At 42.0% G+C, this 24,411-nt stretch overlaps 1 protein-coding gene across 2 annotated transcripts in view; it reads right to left on the reverse strand.

Moving 5' to 3' along the window:
- Positions 1–24,411, reverse strand: part of EML6 (EMAP like 6) — a 93,654-nt gene that overhangs the window by 63,524 nt on the left and 5,719 nt on the right. For both annotated transcript variants that reach the window (XM_036379448.2, XM_036379447.2), the window contains exon 2: positions 2,135–2,294. In XM_036379448.2, coding sequence (XP_036235341.1) covers positions 2,135–2,294 — 160 coding nt within the window. The remainder of the gene's footprint in view (positions 1–2,134; positions 2,295–24,411) is intronic.

Here is a 24,411-nt window from a genome sequence, read left to right on the forward strand (position 1 = left end):
CCAGACTAAAATATGTATTTTTAAATAGCAACACTTCTGCAAGAAATTCAGCTCCCATCAGGACTGTATTAAACACAGGTAACACAAAATAGGAAATTCACTCCGACTCTCTTTGTCTCCAGAAACTGTATTGAAGGTGCATAAACAAAGGAAGCATTCAAGCTCTCCCCTGGGTATTGATGATCTCCATTTATTAGGAACCATAACAAATCTGCATTCCCCACCCTGTGGAACACGAGGCCAGGGGGGCACTGCAGAACAACTGCGCTGTCTCCGTGCAGGGTCATCTCCAATCTGGCCAGGAGGAATAATTCCTCACTCATTCATCCAAAAGGAACAGATATGCCAGAATTTCTGGTTCAGGAAAAGTGAATTAACTGGGCTCAGAGAGAGGTGAGGTGGCCCTGTTTGAGACCCCTGCACATGGAGCAGCTCTTGCACAGGAGCACACACAGAGCTGAGCTGAACCCATGGAGATCCACTCTGGGAGTGCAGCAGAGTCACCTGGGCTTTGCCCCTGCCTACTTTTATTCAGGAAGTGGAGAGCTGGCAGAACTAGCAGTGAAAAGAATACAGTTCTTATTGCATCTGTACCACTCCTGATTGCTGCATTTATTTGTGTTTTGGGGCTGAAATACAGATCTTCCCTGGCTTTGAACAGCCTCTGGATATAAAAGAAGGAAAGCTTTGCACCGGGAGGTGCAAGCAGTGTCTGTTTGCCCTGTGACAGACACCAGCTCCCTGGGGAATGCTGACTAAACAAACCAGAACTGCCAGCAGCTCTGAGCTCCAAATACTCACAGACTTCCTCCCATGCCCCTCAATTCTGGCTCAGCCTCTCCTGCAAAGCCAGGAAGAGCAGCAGAAAGCCAAGATGCATTATCCATATTCATGTTCTCCAGCAGTGGTCGTTCTCCAGATATAAAAGTGTTCAATGCAAATTTTTATTTCCAGAATAAACTGCAATTTCTCAAGCACTTCCAGAAAGGGAATTGTCACTGTTCTGCAAGGTCAACCTGGCAGTGAGTTTGTATTTTAATTACAGCAAGCATTCATCAGGGCCTTCAGGACCTCAAACACCCCCCGGGCTCATGAGCCTTCACTCCCATGAGATGCTGAAATGCCTTTAAAAAAAAAGGTTTAACCACCAGTCTTATGAAGTTAAACATGAGGGGGAAAAATGAAAAGTATTTATTTCTGAATTAAGAATATCTTTAAAAAATATTACACCATTAGAAATTTTGTTCTGTTGATTTGAGGGCTTTCTTGTCTGAGGTTTTTGGTATCAGCTAATCTAAGCATTCCTAAAAATACTTTAGTAAGTATTACATCAGGAAACTCATCAGGACAAAATTGTCATCAATTATGACAAAAATTGCACAGCCAGAAATTTATTTATAAAGCTCTGTGAAATATTTTTCAGGTACAAATGAATTTTAGGTCTATTTGCCTAAAGATTTTAACATGCCAGAGAGAAAAAAAAAATCGTGTGTAGCTGGGAACAGCCCACCATTGAGTTATATTATGAATTTTGTTTCAAGATATCATCTCGACTAATCACATTGTAGAAAGCCACACTGTGTGTCCTAATGCCATTATTCAATTAAATTGCCTGTGCACCCCAGCCAAGGAGACTCTCCCAGCAGTGAGATTAGTGCAGTTCTTCTGCCAGAAAAGCTGCAGGGTTCTGAGGGCTTTGCCAGGAACTGATTTCTTTGGACAGCAGGTGACAAGTACATGGTGAAGCCATTGCAGTTAAGCCACAGAGGGGCATTTCTGCTCTGGATACCTGTCCAACACCCAATGCCTCCACTCCATCGGATGCCAGGCCGTGATTTCATCCCAAAAGCACCTCCTGTGCAAGGCTGCATTTGCAGTCCTCCTACTGCAATTACAATTACGATACAAACCAAGGCCTTGAACAGCAACCACAACTCAATTGTAACAGGAGCTCCAACACTGCAGCCCCGGAGCTGCTGAAACACCAAACATTTAAGGTGCATCTGTCAGTGAAGCAGAGCTCCAGCTGAGCTCAGGGCCCGAGGAGGAGCTGTACTGACCTGGAGCTGCTGAAACACCAAACATTTAAGGTGCATCTGTCAGTGAAGCAGAGCTCCAGCTGAGCTGTACTGACCTGGCCGTCCGAGTCGAAGGCCAGGCAGGCGACGCCGTGCGTGTGCGCATCCTTCAGGACAGACACGGTCTGGACACGGTAGGAATCCCAGATGCAAATGTAGGGATCCTTTCCAACCTGCCCTGTGGCTACCAAGGTTTTATCTGGATGAACTGCAAGGCTGCAAACAACACACTTCAGTTAGAACACACTTTGGGCATGATCACAGCAGCTGTCTTCAAAACCCAGCTGATTCTGGTATTTACTTAAAATGTTTTGCTGAGACTGACACGGTGAGTGCAGAATACAATTTATCATGTAATAATATTTTAACTAGAAAAAGGAAAAGCATAACCAGAGAATTTTTAAGTACTTTTGATTGATAAGCTGATTGAACACAGACTCAGATCTTAGTCTTTCACAGGTTTGTAATGGATGATTTTCTACTAATTATCCTCTTTTGCACATCAGCTCAAATATTCTGAAATATGGACCAGAGGCTGAAAAATGATATTGTTCATTATTAGAAATACACACAAGAAATCCTCTCATCTTTAAATGTTCAAACACAGCAATCTCAGAACAGACACAGAAGTAAATTGTTTCACCAGAATCAAACCATGTATGTCTGTTCACAACCCTTCAGATATGAAAATGAGAATAAAACCTCTCTGCAAAGTCATATGAATACAAAAGCAGTTTCACACAGTTACCCAGGAAACAAATTTGAACAATGGCTGAGTATGTGAGCTACACATGGAAAAAGAAATCATCTTATTAATAAACTGGCACTGACCAGGTGGCTGAGGGGAGCTGAATACTTCTGCTATCCCAGGAACAGATAAAACTAATTATTAGGAAAAGTTAATCAAAAAGCTTAAGGAAGTTTTGTAGACATATGCATTTTATGGAAAAAGAACAATTGTAGCAGAATTTAACTGTTTTATCTCCCCTGCCCATTCCTCCTTTCCTCCCCAGGCTAGAGTTGTACATTATATTGTGTGTCAGCTGATTCACCTCAGTTCTACACCTACACAGGCAATAAAAGGTGGCACCACAAATTTAAGGTGTGGTAGCTGTAATTAAATTAGAACACTTTTCTTAATTGTGCTAATCTCCCTTACTGCTAGAGCAGAACTCAATCACACGTGCCACCATTTAGCATGGAGCAGGTCACACACCAGAGCCTCCTCTGGGGTTAAGAGCACGAACACATTTCCTAAACATCAGCATGTCTGTACTGAATGTCTCTGCTATTTGTTTTATCCTTTTTGATGCATGAAGTCAGCCAGTGGGGGAACTAAAATTAGGGAATAATATCAATTTTTGGCACCTAAATTAGCAGTCTGATTTCCCAGCCCCGCTGAGGACATTCATCTCCTGCCACCAGCTTTTCCAATGCACTCCCCCTGCCCACGTTCAGTCTGGCTGTTAGATAACCAAGGGCTTATTTTTGGCAGACAGAGCAGTGGGTTAGAGGAAGGAAATGAAGCCAAATTTCAAGAACAACTCTTGGTGACTGTTTGTTACCTGCATATGACTTATATGTTTGATGTGTGTTCAACTATTAAAAATACTCTGTTACAGAGGTCATGTGCTGTCTTCAGAGGGTATAAGATTTCCAAGCCCTTCTCTGCCTCCTTAACTGGGAATCAACTTGATTGGCTGTGTTTTGAACTGTGAAGGTGCATTTTCTAAGCAAACATCCCATAACTGGACCATTTGCAATGAAAGCACATCAATATTTGCACCACTGGAAAACACTGAAATGCTGTTATGTTATATTATGGGAAAATACAATTAGAAGAGACAAAGCATTCAAACAACAGCAATTTATGGTATAGAAAACACATTATTACAGGATTAATTCCTATTCCTCCTACAGGGAGGACGAGATATGAGCAGGGTGGGCTGAAGAAATTTCCCAAGAAAATTCATCTCTGTTTTCCAGGTTTGAGGGAAAAGGACAGGAACTCCCTCTTGCTAAGGAGCTGGGATGCAAACAAGGGATCAAAGCAGCAGCAGGTGCTGTCAGTGCTGCCCATTGGCCCTGGCAGCCACTTCCCCATGCAACAAGAACTTCCCTGTGTGGGAACAGCAACAGGAGCAGCTGCACACGCAGGGAAAGAGGCAGAGATCGACTGCTTTGGGAGTGCCCATTCCCTTCCTTCCAGGGAAGGCAAAGAAAGCAATGGGATTCCTGGCTAAATGTACTGCTGTAAATTCCAAAGCACTCTGATGTGGGATTCACATTCTCTGAACCTGAGAGAAGCAGAGAAAACCATGATCAAAGCAATTCTTATCTCATCTGCTGCTCCTGTGTCATGCCAAAGTAGAATGCAACATGGAGATTGTTTACCCACAGTGATGGTGTTTTGTTTCCTTGGCCTGTCAGGGCCAGGTGTGTGTCCAGACTGTCAGTCAGCAGAGGTTTTGTTGAGTGCTGGTGCAGTTGCAGTTTAGATGTAGTGTAATATTGTATAGAACAATCTAGTATAATAAAGTAATTAATTAGCCTTCTGATACCACAGAGTCAGATGCATCATTCCTCCTGCATATCAGGGGCCCTGCTTTTCTGATACTCTGATGTAGCTGCAAAACACCCCTTTAATCCAAGTGCCTCCAAAGGCACTTTTACACAAACAATCCCTTCAGGATGAACCACTAAAGCTCAGGTAATATTTTAACATTAGACCTCATTAATAAAAGGTCTGTTAGGAAGATCTTTCAGGGAACATTTCCTTTGCCTTCCCTTTGCAAATCAACAAGCCTGAATCTTAGCATCTAAGGCTGGAACTGTGTTAATTTAGGATAATTAAAGATGCCAGACACGTGTTTCAGCAGGGTCTGATGAAATGCTCTATAGAAGTCATTAGTGGATCCATCTGGTCTGGGGGCCTTGCCAGATGGGAAACTCATACTACCTCCACAATTTCTGTTGCAATAATATCCTGCTCCAAGATTATTTTTTTAATAACACATTACAAATCCAATGGACTAAAAGTATTTGTTTCTTGTCTACATTGTATTTTGTCTATACTGCTTTTCTATACACTTGTAAACAGAGTAGGGACCTGAAGTTCCAAGTAGAACTAAGCAGAAGAGTTTAGCTGTGGCTCAAGCCTCAAAGGAGTTACAGAGAAGGCAGAGGTGCTCTTTTCACAGGGATGCACAGGGAGAGGACAAAGGCAAGAGACACAGAGCTGCTTTGTGGGAAACATTGTCTGGATCCAAGGAAAACATTCCTCACTAGAAAACTAAAGATCAGGATAGTTGCCTAGAGAAGTGGTAGAAGTCTCCTCACTGGAAACAGTCCAGGATTTAATTGGCTTGACAGGACCCCAAATAACCACATCTAAGGCTGTGCTCTCAGGACAAAGTTGGACTGGGTGATCTCTGGAGGCCTCTTCGAAACCAGAGCTTTCTATGGCTCCAAATACTGAAATACATCAAGAAAGTCTAAAGTGATAAAAGTAGAAATGCATTTTGGCTCAGAGCAGTTAACTTGCATTAGATAATTGCTCCCTGATGCTGCAAAAAGCAAGCACTTGTGTTATCTTTAATACAGGCATAGAGAATTGAGGGAAACCTTGAAATGGGTGTATCAGATGTGTGATACAAGTTTAAATCTCACTACTCTGGGTCTTTTAAATCTATCACTGCACTACCCTATTCATCAGATAGGCAAAACACTTTTTCACTGCAGTAATGAAAACCTGAACATTTGCTTTTGTAGTTTTGGTGCATAATTTATATTTTCTATTTCAAATGCCATATTAATTTGAATCCTTCTATAATCATCCTATCAGCAATTCACTGTTCATACAAACCAAAGCTGGCTTCCAGAACATCCCACCTGACAAAAAAGAAACTGCTCTTTGAAAAGGAAACAAACACCTGCAGTTCTGAATGAAATCACTGACTCAGGTGGACTGTCACCAGCTCTTGACAATATAATTCATCCTTAGTGCTGGGATGTTTTGCAATTTAAAGCAGTGTGCAAATTTGATGCTAATCTAAAATAACTCCAGCTAGTTAAACACTGATCAATTAATCTCTACTTCAAACCCAACCAGTTTTAAACTGGGGATAACATTTCCTGTTTAGACAAACCTTTAGAGAATCCTGCAGTTTTCTGTAACAGTGCTAGATATATTAATGTAGACTTGGGGAGAGGCAGATACCGTCTGTATTCTATCAACTCTCTTCAGGCAGTCTCTTTTCACAATGAAAGAGTTGTTTCTTGTTAAAACCATCCACAAACCCCACAGTTTAGCAGAACAGAGAACACACCAGGTCTCTCTTCTGAATTTAGGTCAAACTTGTGAAGTACTCAGGGCAGTGACTCTGCTACACTCGAACAATGGACATATCAGACAACAACAATTTTTCTTTCTCTGTAGCAATATCTCTGAAGAAACAGTATTTCCAAGAAGCTCCAAACCTGTCCCAAAATAGCCACAATGTGCCAGCAGGTGTTTTCTCCTTTGTTGCCTCCTCCTGCTCCTGGCAAGACACTTCCAGGCTCCTGGAGCACCAGGAAGCTTCTGCATTTTACTGCTCACACAGTGCTAAGGACAGAGCTGTCCTCACATGGCAGCAAAGAACACAAACACTCACTCAGCAATTCCCCATTTCACAGAGCAAAAGGAGTTTCTTTCCTCAGTTGTGGGGTCAAAAGGGAACTCACTGTACAGACAGAGCTATTTTAGCAGCAAAATAAGGCAGGATGCAGCCTGATCCCTGTTTCTGAATACAACACAAGACATCATCAAGCCCCATTGAAAGGAATAATGGAACAAAGACCAGCAGTTAAATGGAAGCAAATGCAGGGGGATTCAGGAGCAAGGGAATATCAGAAAAGGAAGAGGAGCCAGAAAAAGGGAAGAGGAACAAGGCAACAACAAAACAACCTACACAAACCCCTCCAGATCTGTAAAAATGGAGAGAACATTGAATAGAAAACTGCTGGAATCTGACAGGATAATCCTACATCTAATCTGCCCCCCAAATGAGTTCTGAAACACCAACACCACAACCACGTTTTGAGGAAAATCCAGCTCTTAATAACACAGGAGGAAAATCCAGCTCTTAATAACACAGGATATTGTTGCTCCTGCACAATCACAGCTCCCAACCTTTGCCTCCTCCAGCACAAGGCCGAGACCTGCAGAGCTGGCAGGCAGATCACACACCACAATAACCAATTTTATTTGGCATGTACCATAGGGCAGGTGAGGGAGGCTTTGGGAGGGCACTGCAGGCACGTGGAACAAATGGGAGAACAAAGAGAAGAGATCTGTTAGCTCTGAGACACAGAGACTCTCTGTGCATGTATCTGCATGTATAACACAGTTGATACTCATACAAGTGAATTGCTTTTTTTTACACATCTGAACATATAGCTCTAATGATACTTTTAAATATGCTAAATATTGCCACATGCTTCTTGCAAACAACTCAAGTACAGAGCATATTTATCCTGACAAAATAAAAACATAAATGTTGATAAAAATACTGCAACAGCAACATTTTAATTTACTGCCTTGATTGCTACATGGCAATATCTTGTTTATATATAACAGAGAACAGGACATGTGTACAGAATGATTGGCTTTTTAAAAATCATTTAGGCATTTTTTAAGTCCAAGCTCTTACTATCTGTTCCACTGCTGGTTTTCCCCTCCATGCTCCCTGTGTAGGAAGAAGAGTGATACAGACACAGGTTCTAGCATTTACTCATCACCCTGCATCAGCTTCCTACTGAAGCCAGGCTGCCTCTGAGCCACAATTCCCATGGCCTGTCCCAGGCAGCTCCCATCTGCTCCTCTGAGGAAGCAAACACCCCCAGAGCAGACTTCAGAGTGGCTGGGATCCCTGTGTGGGGCTGGGCCACAAACTGAGCCAAAACTGAATAATTTGAAGTGGATGTGCAGCTCAGACCTAATGAAGGCCCTGGAAGCACAGCCATGAACAGCTGCTGTTCGAGCACACTTATAGTGCCCTGGGATCCTAGGAGCATCCTGACAGGGGTTTTATTTCTAAGTGATGTCCAGAACTCACCTGAGGTACAATGGTGACAGAAGCACACAAAGTTATAACCATTCCTGCCACTCTTTATCCTTGGAGAAGTCCTGCTGACCTGCTCCTTGTGCCAGTGTTTGTTATTCAAGCCCATGGAGTTATTCCACCACATGTCAGTAAGGTTTGTTCAGCTGCTCAAGGCTTACCAGAACTCCTGACAGATCAGGTCCCAAAGGCCTGAGCATGGCAGAACATGGAATTTCTCATGGCACCATGGAGCCACAGAGGGATCAGTCAGGCCAGATTTAAAAAGTGAACAGGTGATTAAAATTTCCCCAGTAACAGAAGGTGAAAGATGCAAAAGAAATGTAATGCTTTGAGCAAAAGCATTCTGCACTTTAATTAAGACCAGCTCTGATTTACACTCATATGCATCTGTACACAGAGAAATATTGGGCAGACTCTCAAATGAAAAGGGAACAGCAGCACAGCACAGTCCTGCAGCACTGAGGCTCCTCCTCACCCATGGCTGAAGTTCTCTAGTGATTTCTTTCCTTGGATAACTCATGGATATTTTGCAACTCTTGAGCTTCTCCCAGTGAAAAGCAATCCTAGGAGATTTTATCCAAAGCCCACATTATAACACTGAAAACTAAGCAACAACTGCTGATGTCCTCATGAATTGTGGGGTTTAGTAACAACTGATCAGGGAAAACACCCAGTATTTCTTATGATCCACACTACCCCATAGATCCCTGCTGTGTAACTCTGAAATTCAACCACCACATTCCAGTTTTCCCATGCATGCTCAGAGTTCCCATTTGAGTCTAATGATATTTGCATTCATGATGATGAATCAAACACTTGTTTTGATGGCCAAAGCAGTTGTAAACAAATACCCAAAACAGATCTACATTACACCCTTCTCAATATAAACATTGTGATTTGATGCAATCAGTAAAATGGACCTAAAACTACCATTTGTAAAGAAAAATCTGCTAGAATTGGAGACTAAAAAGAGAGGGTTGGGAAAGAGCAAGAACTGTACTTAGCTCAGCACTGTATTTGTCACTAGTCTAGTCTATGCTTATGATACTTTATAAACCATGTAACACATTCTGTAATAAAATACACAATAAAGCAGCAAGTAGATATTGGTCTATGATGCTGAGACAAAAACAGCAACTGAAATGCTATCAGTGATTTCTCAATACTTGGAAAGCTAAAGAAACACTGCTGTAAATCCAGTGCTGCTCAACAGGAACCAGCAAAACTTCTGTGTTCATCTGGTATAAAGAATTTGAAGGCCAGTCTGAACACTGTGATTGAAAATATAAAACTCATACATCAGATAAAGCCTGGCAGTGAAGAAATCACATGCTGGAGCCTCCTTCATTTCCTGTGTTCACCTTATTCCAGCCTGACTGTGGAAACACCAGAACCAAATGGAACCCAAACCAGTCACTAACCACGCCCAGCTGCTGGCAATCCAACCCTTCATTTCCCATTTCATCCCACTCAAGGGCCGAACTAACTGCAAATGGCCCGAACGTCGCTGTGCCTTTCGCACAAAGGGATGTGCCATCATTCAGACAAAGATAAGCTGACAGCTCTACAACTGGTGGTCACGGTGAACAGCCAATCTGAGCACTAATTAATTGCCCACGTGCAGTAATTAATGAACGGCCCGCAGCACGGTGATAGGGGCAGATGCCCCCCCCTGCTTGGCAGCACAGCAGGAGCCGTTCCCGGGGGGGGATTCTCCTGTTCCCTCCAGAGGCTGACTCAGGCACAACTGCTCTGGCGTTTCCTCCATCTACTCTGCTTTTTGTGTAGCCAACAGTCAGCACTGAATATGGGTATAACTATGCAGATCACAGTCGGAATCAAAACATTTGCAGCTAAAAAAGAAGAGAGGGAAAATGGGAAGAAAATTTTGGAAACAGGACAGACAAAAGACAGAGCTGACAAAAAGAGGAATCATGGGGGAGCTGCAAAATGAATATAGAAGATGTGATAAAAATAACCAAAAAGCCCAGAGAACAGCCAAGGAGAAATAGGAAATACTGCAGAGAACAAGGGAAAAAACCCAGCCATTGTCACAACTTGCCTGGATCACTCCCACTTTCATTTTTAGTTTAAGGGATTTCATCTCATCCTCTTGAAAATTCCCAGGTATAATCACATCTTGGACAAATTGTGTGGTCTAACAAAACGCCCAGGCTGTGGTTAAATAATTCACACTGGGATAATAGCACTGTGTGCATAGGTTTGCCCTCACCTGATTATTAGAAATAAGGATTCTAAGCCTGGGGAAAGTGCTCCTTCTTCAAGGGCAGCAAACACACTGCTGCATCCTATTTGAGCCTTCTTCTCATGGACATCCTGCCCTACAAGATTTAAAGTTTAGGCACTTCAGTGGAGAAGAGGAAGGGTTTGATTCCCTAATGGATCAAACCAACACACCCTGAGCTGCACTTCACAGGTCAGATCATCCTTTGTATACTGAATGTCTGCAGGAATGATAAATGTGGCAATATTAGATGTGGCTGGTAAAAAGTGTTCATTTTTAGACCCCTCAGGATAGGGGGAGTTTTCAGTGCTACTAAGAATGCTTTTTTCTCGTTATCTCACAGGAGTGCAAACCCAAGACCAACAACTGTTCTCAGGGAAAATATCTTTCTCTTTTAGAGGTTGAAAATCAGCAGAAACAGGAAAGAAATAGAAAGTTCTTATATGATCATGTGGAAATCCTGCTCCCTTTTTGGTCATGCTGAAGTGAATAACAAACATCAAATGGGGCAGAAACCAGTGCAGAGCAAATAGGAACCATAAGTAACATCAGAATGGGTTTGTTCTCTTAACTTCCAGTCACAATGGACCAGCAGCAAAGTCATGAGTTATCAGTTCTGTGAACACTCTTGCCAGGCTTCTGAAGTTCTGCTTCACCAGTTAATTATCCAGAACACAAATACAAACACTACTCCTAAAACTTCAAACACTGTTTATAACAAATACTTCTTATAAATCCATTTTCCTTTTTTCTAACAATCCAGACAAGAAAGGTTTCTCTACCATTAGCCACAAAACAGCTTTATTTTTCTGAGAACACTTACTAAAATAAGTGACTTTTGTTACCTTGCTTTACATTGTACGACACAGCCTGAAGATTCTAAGTACCAAGTGTCTCTTTTGTGTGAGACAGATTAAACTAAACTCTGTTAAACTTCTCAGATACCAGAACTTACCTGGTTTCCCAGAGCCTATTCTGGCTGCAAGACCTTACCCAGCTATAGCCTATTATTAAACAAAAAGCAGCTAAGCACCATTGCTTTCACAGCAAACAAACAGAAAATTAAAGATTAAAACCAACACCTCGATTTCACCATGCTCTGCTGTCCTGCTGATGACAGAGTAATGCAGCACCATGGCAAAACCAACAAATGATTCACCAATACTCTGCACATAAAACCCAGAAAAATAAACAGGAAAGCACCAAAGCAACACACTCAGAATTTAATGCTGATTAGAATGACCCTTTTAGCCTTCTCTCCTTTCCACCACAGGTTTTGTCAGTTGGATTATTTGGTTGTTTTTAAAAGCCTGTGAAAAACACCAATCGCTTGTTTTAAAATTTTAAAAGTTTAACAGTAATAAAATGGTTATAAGAATAGTAATACAATTAGAGCAATAAGAATTTGGACAATCAGAGTTAGGACAATACAGGACAATAAAAGCAAAGAATTAGGAATGAACGTTTGGATGCCTTCCTCTTGAAAGCATGGCTTGCTGACCAAGGATTAACTCTTAAAAGCAATAGCCTGTTACATGTTCATACATCTCATACATGATTCAAAAACTCTTCTCAAATAAAGGGTGTTTTCTGGTTATGGTCATAAAAATGTGTATTTTATGACTGGCTTTCCCCCCTTCATCCTGTAAACCATGGTCAGATTCCATGGAGTCTGCAAGGAGACCAGTCCTTCACAATAAGGAGGCAATAATTCTTCCTCTTTGGGATTTTAGTGGCTTGTTGCTGTTATCTCTATGCAAAGAATTTCTTGCTCATCTCATCTGTTTCCTGAGCTCGTTTAAAAGTATCTTACATAGCATAGTTTCTATTTTAACATTATGCTACAACCTAGCATTATATTTAACACACTACTTAAGAGAATGAATACAGCATCACTTTCTAACATAACACAGAATATTCACTGTAATATTTGCAAAAAGCCAATCATAAAATACACGTTTTTCACAAGCCTAAATAAGTAAGAGAAGCACTCACCAGGGCTCTGGAGCAGCTTTGAGAGGGCAGTTCAACAACTGAACCCTTTACAAAACCTCCTGCTCCCTCCCCACCCCAGCTGCCCCTGGTTTGGTGCAAATGAGGGCTGGCAAACCCAGGTGCAGGGACTTTGCTCATTGCTTGGGTTAGCTCTGTTACTCCCAAATTCTGCTGATTAAATTCAGGTGAATTTAACCACCTGAGAACAATCTGTGCTTAACAGGTGGCAGACAACAGAAAATTGCACAGGACAGAGCTGCTTTTTATCAGAACAAAAGCAAAGACTCGGGTCCACATCAATTTGATACCACAACATTCATTCTCCAGCCAAGGTCATTTTCCCAGTGGAATCTCTGATGTCTGAGGCAGGGATGTTACATTAAACATCTCATGATCTGAGGTGTTTGCTTGCCTGAGTGGAGGCTTCTAAATGTCTGCACAAAGGAAGCTCATTTTGAAGCTTCTTACTGACAGAAAATCCTTATTAGTCACAAGAAAGCAAAGGACACACTTTTAATGGGAGCTTGGCCTGTAGATATTTGAAATGTGTCCAAAACTCAGCTGCTCACACTGAAGGATGGGGTGTATTTTGCTCCACTTGTGAAAATACACCTAAATACCCTCAACTCACATGTCTTAGAAAAATCACCATCAAGACACACCTTCCTTCACTCAGCACATGTAAATATTGCTGAGTTCATCTTTACAGAAATTACTAAAACAGCAGGAAATTGTTATCCTTTGTGCAAAACCCCAAAAGTCTGTGAATTAAAGAGGCTGCACCAGTATCGAGTGGAAGGCAGAAACTCACCCTGGTCATTTTTAGAAGTTAATTGTATACAGAAATTATAAAATTATAATTAGGAAAAAAGTTTATTTTAATTTCTTTTGTGTTTCTTAGTTCATTAATTATATTTATGTGTAAAACAATAGTTCCAGGATGCTTAATTCTCAAATCAGCTTTATATAGTCACATAATGTTATCATTGTTCCACTTTTAATTTCTTTTTAACTCTTAGTATTTTCCTGGGATGTTATTGAATATTTCCTCTAATTCATGTACCGCCATGTTTTGTGAGTATTTTATCTGCTTTTATTTTAAAAAATATAATAAACGAAGGAGAAAGTAAGGGAATGACTTTATCAGTCACTGAGAAAATAAAGTTCACCCCAGTCTGGAATGCCATAAAAAGCACTGAGGAGTTAGAAAGTTCATTTTATTATTCCATCAATCCACTGTCTAATGAAGTAAAAGAAAGAAGCAGCTTGAAACGTAAATATGAATAATAATTTCACAAGCTAAAGTAAAATACTCCTTTGCCTTCTGGAATCTCACAAAGGCTGTGCATGCTCTAGATCTGTATTTTTTCAGACTCGTGTGGATATGAGCAGTGCTTTCAGATGAGAAGCTGTAATTCATCAGGACTAGAAATCAAATTTCTTCTTACACTTCTACAATAGAAAACAGCAGGAGTTAATGCCAACATGCCAAGTGCATCAGACATCCCCTGTCTCTGCTACAACTGCTAAAATGAAATAAATCAAAATGCTCTTTTCCCCAGAGTTGTTTCCACAATCATAATATTTTAAGTGCACATTAAAATGTAGGATTTGAACACAATCCATTCAGCCCACTCAAGTTACTGCCCAGGGTCTGTGGGACACAGCCCAGGGTGTTGTTATTAGAATTTTGTACTGCAAACCAGTTCCTGAGGTTTGGGGATTCAGATCTTTTGTTGTGCTCCCAATATAGGCAAACAGATCAAATAGGAAGCAGAATTAATTTAGCTAAGGGTGCATTGGAGGAATTCCCAGATTTGCCATAGAAGGAAGCATAAAACTGAGGAGAGTTCCATGCCAGTAGTACCTAAGTTTGGTGGTTCCAATTTCTGTATTACAGTCTGCAGTGCTGATACACTTGCAGCCCAGCTGAAATTCCAGCTGGCAGTATTTTCTGACCAGATCTGGATTTCTGAAAGCAAAGGATGAATAGAGATGACTGCTGTGGGACACATTATCCACATTCTGCTCTCTCTTGCAAAAATATCAGACGAGTTGAGAACCAACCAGAATTTTAATGCATGTTAATTTGAGCATTGCATTTTGCATACATTTGCTTTTATTTTTGTATTCTGCAGGCAGCTGGAATAAGTAAAAAAAGATCTGTAGTCATCTCAGAATTAGAAAAAAAATTGAAAGCCAAAGCTTTATTCTATATTCATTATTTAAATATTAAAAGAGTAAAATTATATACTTTGGCTTTCATGATCTTATAAAAAGCCATAAACCTTTCAGAATTAGAAAAAAAATTGAAAGCCAAAGCTTTATTCTATATTCATTATTTAAATATTAAAAGAGTAAAATTATATACTTTGGCTTTCATGATCTTATAAAAAGCCAAATAATCTTATACAAAGCCATAAACACATCAAGAAGTGTTTTCACTTTTACTTGAAATGAGATTCATAACATGACAGGAACACACCTTAAAAATATTGTTTTGTGTAACATGGTATAAGATAATAGTAACTTTTTACTTTATTTAGAAAATTACTGAAATGATTGCACTTCTGTGTAATAACATTCAAGTTATCTTATTTGGCTGAAAACAGGGCTTTTTTAACTGAATGGGATTTTGAACCTTTTCTAAACTATCCAGACCAGCTCCAACAGGATGTCACCCCTTAGCAGTATCTTAAAACCTCCAGGTACAGTTCAAAAAACCCCCCATAAAACCTGGAGATTGGCATCTATTTTCCAACAATTCCTCATTTTAAACCTCCTTCACTTTGAGATGCAGGTTTAGGAAGAGGAGCCTTTGTAGGTTTTCATGTAATGCTTTTACAGGTGATACCCACATTTGAGTCCCAGCTCTTCCCAGGCAGGTGGCCATAGCCTGTTCCATAGAAATCTGGGTTTAGTTTTCAGGTGAATGTTTTGGGAACAATCCAGCCCCTTCTCAGAACCAACACCTGCACTGATGAATTGAATTGCCCTCAGCCACTCAGGGGAGGAGCCACCACATAAATATGGATTTTTACACAGAAGGGTGAGAATGGAAAAAGCAAACAGAACACAAAAGGATGCAAGAACAGAATGAAGAGGAAATAAGACAGCAAGGAAACTTCCCATATATATTAGTGCAAGAATGTCTCAGAGTTAGAGAGGCTGAGGCAGCCTTTATGGGGGTGACTGTGGGGTCACAATGAAGAGCAGATTCCAGCAGCTGAGTGGGAGTTCAATTGATAACTCTGAAGTCATCCCCTGAAGGCTGGTGAGAAGCACTCATCTTTATTCACTCTGTCAGCTGGGCCTTCTTGTTACAACAATGTAAGAAATAGAAATAAAATTAATTGAAGAAAAAAGGAAAAAAGCATTCAGTCAAACAAAGCATAATCTAAAATACTAATGAGGATTCTAACTAAGAAAAATAAAGTTTATGTTCAGAATGTGTGAGATGCTGCCAAATCTTTCTATGAACCAAATTCCTCAGGGCTTTTGCTGGTTTCTGGAAGAGCTGATCAAAACCACATGCTTACATTTTCAAGGTAAGATAGGTGGAAGGTGTTGCATGCTGTATGAACAACCAAGTCTGGGGAGCCCCACACCCATGAGTGATCCAAGAATGAAACAGGAGACCAACCTTCCTGACTTGTCATTCCATTGGAACTCTCCCCTTTGGGGGGGGATGCCAGAGGCACCAGTAAAGCAATTCTACCTCACTGACTGAGGGAGCCAGGAGAAAAACTGAAATCCACCATGTTAGAAACAGTATGCTAACATTCCCACAGGAAGAACCAGAGCAGGACATAACAGAAAATGACATTTCAAATGCCACAGTCTGCCTTCAGAAGAGAGAAATGAAGAGCTAAAAATCCCCAGGACCTCCTGAGCACAATGCAATGTCTGATGCCTTAAATTCATGCTGACATGTAGTGAAACACTTCTGTTTTAACATATTTGGGCATGTTGTCCTAAAGCCACAAACCATGGTTGTGGCAATTGCTTTTTTTGGTGACTCTCACCTTTTTTTTCTTTTTAAAATTTCTGTCACATACTAGAGGGAGAAACCCCTCCTGTCACAATGCAAGAGATTTTTTTTTAATGGAAACATTTCTTAGGAGACTAAATTTCTGCCAGCACTCAGAAAAAGCTTAGATGTGCCAATATTGAACAATTCTACATAGTCCCAACTGCTTAACAAGTCCAGGATTAAGAGCAGTCCATTCATAAATGGAATTAAGGGACATCAGTCCCCACTGCTTCCTCCAGCACAGAAAAGAGGAAAGTGAAAGAGGTAACTGTGTGATGACATTTAGTCAACAATTTATTTAAAAGCCAAAAATATATATTTTTTTATATTTATGCATTATATAATACTGCATAATTATATAATAATTTTATATATATATATATGTATATGTACACACACTATTTATATGTATTTGTGTGTGTACCTAAGTTTAAAAACCCAGACCACAATCCTGCCAATGGCTGAGGTGGATCACAGAAACTCCATTCTGTTGATAGCAGCCTGTGACAGCTGCAGCAGATGTTCAGTTTTGAGGGACTCAGGCTGATAAAATTGTTATATCTATAGGGAAGAAAAAAGCAGGAATAAAATGTGTGCAGTGCAGTCACTGTCATCCTGTATAAAGTAACTCCTGCCAAACTAAAGGACAAGGTAAAAGACCATTTATCCCTAAGCAGTGGGGAGTCCCACAGATTGGAAATGAGAAATAACAGATACCACAGGGAAGGTGAGAAATGCAATACACATTCAAGTAACTATTTAATACAGCAAGAAACAGGGCACTCTGAAGAGCTGACTTATTTAACAGCACTTAAATAAGTCTGTTCTCAGTCGAAACACAAAGTACATGCTTATTCCTAATTTAAATTCTCTTCTGACCCTTCACCTGGTCCAACAGGCAAAGAAAATAAAATTGTGAAGTTCTACTGATGTAGACACAAGTGCCAAAATATTCCTTGCTCAGACAAATGCATGCTGCTTTCTCAGCTCCCTCACAGGAAAATCATGTTTTATCTCACATAAGGCCAGCTCTCAGAGAACAAGACTCTCTGTTCAGATTTACAATATTCTTAAAATAGGCCTTTACAGAAATAAATAGCTGTCACCATCTCCCAGGCAGATCTGAGATTTCCTCACATGCCTGGTGACACTCGTGGATCCACCAGGCTCTGGAAAGTTAAAGATCCACACGCTGGTTCCCATCAAAGCACTCAAACAAGCCTTGGAAATTCAATTCAAGGATTTTCTAGAAATTTTAGACATGGAAGATTAGTTTACTTCCAAGCTTTTAAAGTGATCCATCTGTGTAACAGAGCAATTCATATGTTCACTCATAAGGCAGTGCCCACAGAGTCATCACCATGGCTGGAAAGCAAAATTATGTCTGTGGTAACTGCTCAGAAAGGGAGGAGAAATGGCAAAAGTGAGGACAGAGTCTGGGAATTTAGCAAGTTCTCTGGATCAGATAACTTCCCTTCTGTGCTGCCTACAAAATGGATAGCTGGGGGAAAACATGGAGGGAAAAGGTTCAGGACCTCTCTTTAGTGCTATTTTAGGCAACAATGGGCAGAGGTTTGAGGAAAGCTGCCCTTGCACAGGGAATAAGCTCAAGAGGTCTCAAGGAGCACCACAAGCAGACATTGGAAAGAAACCACACCAATACCTGACACTGTCCAAAGCCCACAAGCCACATCCAAATCCGACTCAACAGAACTTGTCATGTTTATGGGACTGCCTTACAGTAGCCTCAAAATGAACTCTTGTCAAATGTAAATAAAGTTTCAAATAGAAAGTTATGCCATGTTGTTAAATTCATGTTTTCCATAAGTAAAACTTTCAATATTGGATTTCTGAAGAAGTGTCACTGGAAGTGCTCACCAACCTTCCTGTTCCACTGAAAGACCCATCAGGCATTTGGAAAAGATGCTCACAAACCACTTTAGCCTCTCTGTCCTTCCACAGAACCAGGTGCACTAGGCACCCTCAGAATACAGGACCCTCCCTATTATTCAAAACATGTCTTTTAATGCAATTTAAGATTATTAATTATCCAACTAGTTATTAATTTTACCTGTTTTTAATGGATGTGCAGCCAGTCACAGACACAAATAGGAGAGAGCAGGTGTAACATTATCACACCACTAAAATCCATGACATGCTGTATTTAAGAGAGATTACCATGATCCAAAGAATGCCTTTTAAACTTGTGTTTTGGGAGACTAATACCAGGAGTTACATAAACAAACATGCAATTGTGCATTTCTGTGTTTTTATGTAAGCACTGTGATTCATTCTCTTGCCTATTACAATTATTTCTCTTTTTCTCTTGGTTTCTTAGCCAACTCTTCAGAGCAGAGATTGGGAACCTGCAGTTGTGCTTTCAGTGAAACCTCAGAGAGCCGGGCACATCAGAGCCCTTTTTGCTGTATTTTAGGCTCAGTGCTGCAGTGGAGGCTGAAGAGTTTTTGCCATTATGTAACTGCCTGGCAGCATGTAGCTTCAGGCAGTTATAATCTGGTTTACTGCTTGTCATTTGCTAATACTCGGGGTTTTTTCTCTAGCTTATGCTACCAGGGATGTTACAGGGGGTTTGCCTTCCCCTTCCCAGCAGGACAGAGAGCAGGCTCCAGCCCCAGCTGCCCGGCTCGTGTGGAGAGCACAGCACATCCCCCTGCTGCCCCCATGCCCCGTGTCTCCTGCAGCACCCAGAGCAGTGCCCTGCCCTGCCCCACACAGGAGGGCTCTGCTGGTGGCTCTGTGTCCCTGCCCTGCCCCACACAGGAGGGCTCTGCTGGTGGCTCCGTGTCCCTGCCCTGCCACACACAGGAGGGCTCTGCTGGTGGCTCCGTGTCCCTGCCCTGCTTGTGGCTCCATGTCCCTGCCCTGCCCCACACAGGAGGGCTCTGCTGGTGGCTCCATGTCCCTGCCCTGCTGGTGGCTCCATGTCCCTGCCCTGCTGGTGGCTCCATGTCCCTGCCCTGCCCCACACAGGAGGGCTCTGCTGGTGGCTCCATGTCCCTGCCCTGCTGGTGGCTCCATGTCCCTGCCCTGCTGGTGGCTCCGTGTCCCTGCCCTGCCACACATAGGAGGGCTCTGCTGGTGGCTCCGTGTCCCTGCTCTGCTGGTGGCTCCGTGTCCCTGCCCTGCCCCACACAGGAGGGCCCTGCTGGTGGCTCCGTGTCCCTGCCCTGCTGGTGGCTCCGTGTCCCTGCCCTGCCCCACACAGGAGGGCTCTGCTGGTGGCTCCGTGTCCCTGCTCTGCTGGTGGCTCCATGTCCCTGCTCTGCTGGTGGCTCCATGTCCCTGCTCTGCTGGTGGCTCCGTGTCCCTCCCCTGCTGGTGGCTCCGTGTCCCTGCCCTGCTGGTGGCTCCGTGTCCCTGCTCTGCTGGTGGCTCCATGTCCCTCCCCTGCTGGTGGCTCCACGTCCCTGCCCTGCTGGTGGCTCCGTGTCCCTGCTCTGCTGGTGGCTCCGTGTCCCTGCCCTGCTGGTGGCTCCGTGTCCCTGCCCTGCTGGTGGCTCCATGTCCCTGCTCTGCTGGTGGCTCCGTGTCCCTGCTCTGCTGGTGGCTCCTGTGCCGCTGGGGGCTGTGGCTGAGCAGGATCTCGGAGCACAAGCCCGGGGTAAGATTTAATTCCAATCAAATCTGCTCATCGAGTGCATTCAGCAGGGCTGGGCACAATTCCAGATTTAACCATACCATGGCAGCCAGCCAGGATGGGAAATAGCAACACACTTGGTGCTGTGCAGGGACAGAGAAACAGGTCCCTGCATCGCTGGCTGGAGATCCTACATTCTTTCAGAGCAGTAAAAATTACAAGCTACTAAAGGAGGCTTCACATGTCCTTGGTAACAGTTCACATATCTACTTGTTTTTCTATTCTCCTACAGTTTTCCTGAGGTAAATATCCTTTTCCCTTCATTCTTTTCACCCATGCCAGATAAGACAGAAGATATATCACAGCTAATTCTTCAGTACAAAGCTAAGGAAGAATCACAATGGACAAGCTCTCCCTGGGAAGGGAGCAGCCAAGAGCCTGTGAGGGCTCCTTTGTGTGTCTGCACTCTGCTCATTCTGCAAACAAAACTAAAATGGTATTTTTCATGCTGTATTTTATTTCTCTCCCCCTGAAATCAATCTCCTTAAAGGAGAAAAAAAAATCAAATCTGAAAATCTGATAGAAGCCATGGGAAAACTAAATATGAAAATAAAACTAACAAAAACCACGAAGCCCTCAAAACTCTATTGTTCTTGAATGTTCTTGGCAACATTCTATTTCAAAGGAAGAAATTACTTTATATCTATTTTATTAAGATTGAAATTATTTATAAAATTGCTTTTTTTACAAAAGTATTAGTGTTCTGCCAGGGAGGACCTGAATTTATGAAAAGTGATTTTAAGAAGGATGTAAGAAGAATGTGAAAGGATAAAAGAAGAATTTTTAATAATCTGAACTGTCCTTGCCAGAGAGGAGATAAGATGGAAGAGAGATGAGCCTAAACCAGATTCCTTTAAAAAAGGTGTTCTTCCTCCAGTTAATGGAAGAGAAATAATGAGAATTACCTCTCTTAATTTATTCTGTGCCTAAATTTTCTGCCACAATATGAAATGTCAAATTTTCATTTGAAATTCATTTGAAATATTTATTTGGAGATCTGTGATACAATTATATCACAAACTCTATATTCCAAAGAGTCCCATATCCAAAAGAAAGCCCCCAAAATTTTGAGTGCATTCTGAATGGCATGACCTGTAATACAGAAACCAACTGATTATCTGTGGGAAATAAAAGGAGGAGGAAAATGCAGGAAGGGAAGGGAAGGGAAGGGAAGGGAAGGGAAGGGAAGGGAAGGGAAGGGAAGGGAAGGGAAGGGAAGGGAAGGGAAGGGAAGGGAAGGGAAGGGAAGGGAAGGGAAGGGAAGGGAAGGGAAGGGAAGGGAAGGGAAGGGAAGGGAAGGGAAGGGAAGGGAAGGGAAGGGAAGGGAAGGGAAGGGAAGGGAAGGGAAGGGAAGGGAAGGGAAGGGAAGGGAAGGGAAGGGAAGGGAAGGGAAGGGAAGGGAAGGAAAGGAAAGGAAAGGAAAGGAAAGGAAAGGAAAGGAAAGGAAAGGAAAGGAAAGGAAAGGAAAGGAAAGGAAAGGAAAGGAAAGGAAAGGAAAGGAAAGGAAAGGAAAGGAAAGGAAAGGAAAGGAAAGGAAAGGAAAGGAAAGGAAAGGAAAGGAGGAAGAAGGAAGAAGGAAGGAAGAAGGAAAGGAGCATTTTTCTAACACCATTATTTAACAACATGAAACAATCAAAAATCTCATCAAGTCTCAAAATCTCATCAAGTCTCTTCTCTCAAAGAAGAGAAGGGGGGTGCATATGGAAGGTCACAGTGCTCTGCTGTGCATCTTTTGCAAATGGCCAATGCATTATTACTTATGGCCACAGTCAATGAAAGCTGCCAGACCCATGGAGTTCCATTAACCCAACATGCAGCTAAGATCCAGCAGAATTCCTGTCTGGGATTTAGGTGGGTTACTTGTTCCAAGTATCTTTTGTAAAATTCTCTTTTCTGCAACTCCATAGCCTGGGTGCAATTCTTTAAGACTTGGTTCTGGCATTAGAATGTAGTGTAGGGGACAGCAGAGGGACAGTTCACTGCAAGGCCACAGCCACACACCAAACCCAAGCACAGAGAGCTCCCTGGGGAAAGGCAGGTACATTATTCCCCTCTTGGGAAGGAGGGACTGCATTAGAGGGAGTGCAGCACAGAGATGCCCATCCTAAAGCAGCCTGAGATCCCAGACAGAACCACACAAACCTCTCCAGTCTGACAAGCAAAAGCTTTAAAATAGCTCTCTCAACTAAAGACAGCTGTCATAAAGACTCATAGAATATCCTTTTAGACACTTGTGGCCACTCCCAGATGCCACACATTTTAAAAAACTCAACCAAAGCCCCTGTGGAAGTAAAAGGCCAGCACATATGCAACAATCACTGCACCTGCACGAGACCTTGAATCAGGAACACAACTGAATACAATAAACTTGTTTTACAGCCATTAAGAAAGAGCAGTTTCACTGAACAGCATTTCAATTTATTTTTTTAATAAATAATTTCTAAAGAGATGAGAATCCCTCAGAATGCTGGAGGGATCAGGAACCTGCTGTAGATCTACTGCTAAAATCTCATTTAGGTACAGCCCCACTCGTACATGCTCAGCACCGGTGTGACTGGGCCAGGGAGCAGGTGCCAGTGGCATCATCTCTGATCTGCTGCCACACAGAAAGCTCAGCTTTCAGCGATCCCAGCACTGGAAGAAGCCAAAAGGTCCTTTAAGGGCCTTACAAACAGTGCTCAAACACTGGAGAGATGAAAGGCAAAGTTAAAGAAATTTAAATTTAACACCTTTTGTGGTCAGACAGCAGCTGACTGTGACTAAGCTCCAGTTACAGAGCTGCTGGGATACAGAGAAGGAGGCCTGCTCTGCCTAGTCAGGGGGAAAGCAAAAGGGCTCCAGCCTTCACTGCAGGTACAGCTGGAAAAACTGAGGAGGTATTTTGTCTTTGGTACTACAGTCAATTTCTAAAATAAACAACATCTCTTTAAAAAACACAGAAAATTCTTCTTCAAAAGAAGAATTTTCTCATCTTGCCCCAAACTGTTATTTTGCAATTAATATTTGCAAGTAGTAGGTTACTACCACAGTAAATGATACTTTCAATATTTATCTCTGCATGTGGAAGACAGTTTCTGAGGATGAGGAAGCAGACATTTGGCACGAATAGATGCCCAATTTTCATGTGGAGGCATCAATATTAGTATGACTACATATAAACTGCAGTGCCAGTCAGTAATTTTCATGGAGGGTTATGCCTTGAACATTCAAGTCTGCTAAAATAATGGAGGCACTCAAAATTCCCTATAAAAAAATCCAGTAAAATCTTTTATACCAAGGAGTGTTAGGCAGCCAAAATAACAGGGTTGCTGTATCACTCTGAGAGTAACCTTTATTTTATGTTCTGTTTTAATTCCCATCATTTTAGTGAATTTCCATCCATCTGTCAGAGAAGAAAGAACAAACTTCACCGCCAGCACCCACAGAAGTCCCAGCAGTAACGTCAAGCACGCCAGGGTTCACTGTGCTGCTGGAACACTTAAAGAAGCCTGACATAAACAGACACTCAGCCTTGGGATCAGGCTTCCCTAAAGCTTTAGAGGTCTGTTGCCAGGCCTTTCTGAACACCACCCTGAAGGGGAATTGAAATTCAATGTGTCTCTTGGCCAGCCAAGGCAGACAGCTCAATGGTCCTGGGGTAGAAAAGCACCCCCTGCAAAACAAGCTGATGTTCCAAAGAACACTCTTTAGGTGGGAAGGAAAGGAGGCATTTTTGCTCTTTACCAAGGTTCCCAACAATATGAGCAGCTGGCTGGTCAGCAAAAGACCTTTTTACAGACCTCCCATCCCCTCCTACTTTCACACAGAAGCATTCCAATACTTGGAGCTGTAGATTTTCTTTTTTTATTTGAAATTAAGTTAACTCATATGAAAAACCTCTGTGTGTTTTCATCCTGGTAAAGAATGATTACCTGACCATCATGACTCCTGGCCATCTGAAATCAAGCTGAAATAAAATAAGCTTAAAAATTGCAGAGTCTTAACACACAGGAAATGTAAAAAATTGTATCAAAAAATTAGGTTTAGACTGCTCTGGTTAAAGGCTGTGGTTAAATGATGGCCATTCTCACCAACATACAGTGACAAATGCCTGCTGAGCTTCTCTCCACTTTTAATTGATCTAAGTATTTCTAAATCACTTTCAATAAGGTACTGTGGCTGTATATTCCACCACATCTGATGCATTAATACAGATATTTAAGAAACCAATTTATTGCAGGTCAGGCCCTGATAAAGACTTCAAACCTAAGCACAGCACAGCACTCAAGTAGAAGCAAAAGAGGCCACTGGAACTT

Source organism: Molothrus ater, chromosome 3 (assembly GCF_012460135.2).
Source record: "Molothrus ater isolate BHLD 08-10-18 breed brown headed cowbird chromosome 3, BPBGC_Mater_1.1, whole genome shotgun sequence".
In the NCBI taxonomy this organism is placed as follows: Eukaryota; Metazoa; Chordata; class Aves; order Passeriformes; family Icteridae; genus Molothrus; species Molothrus ater.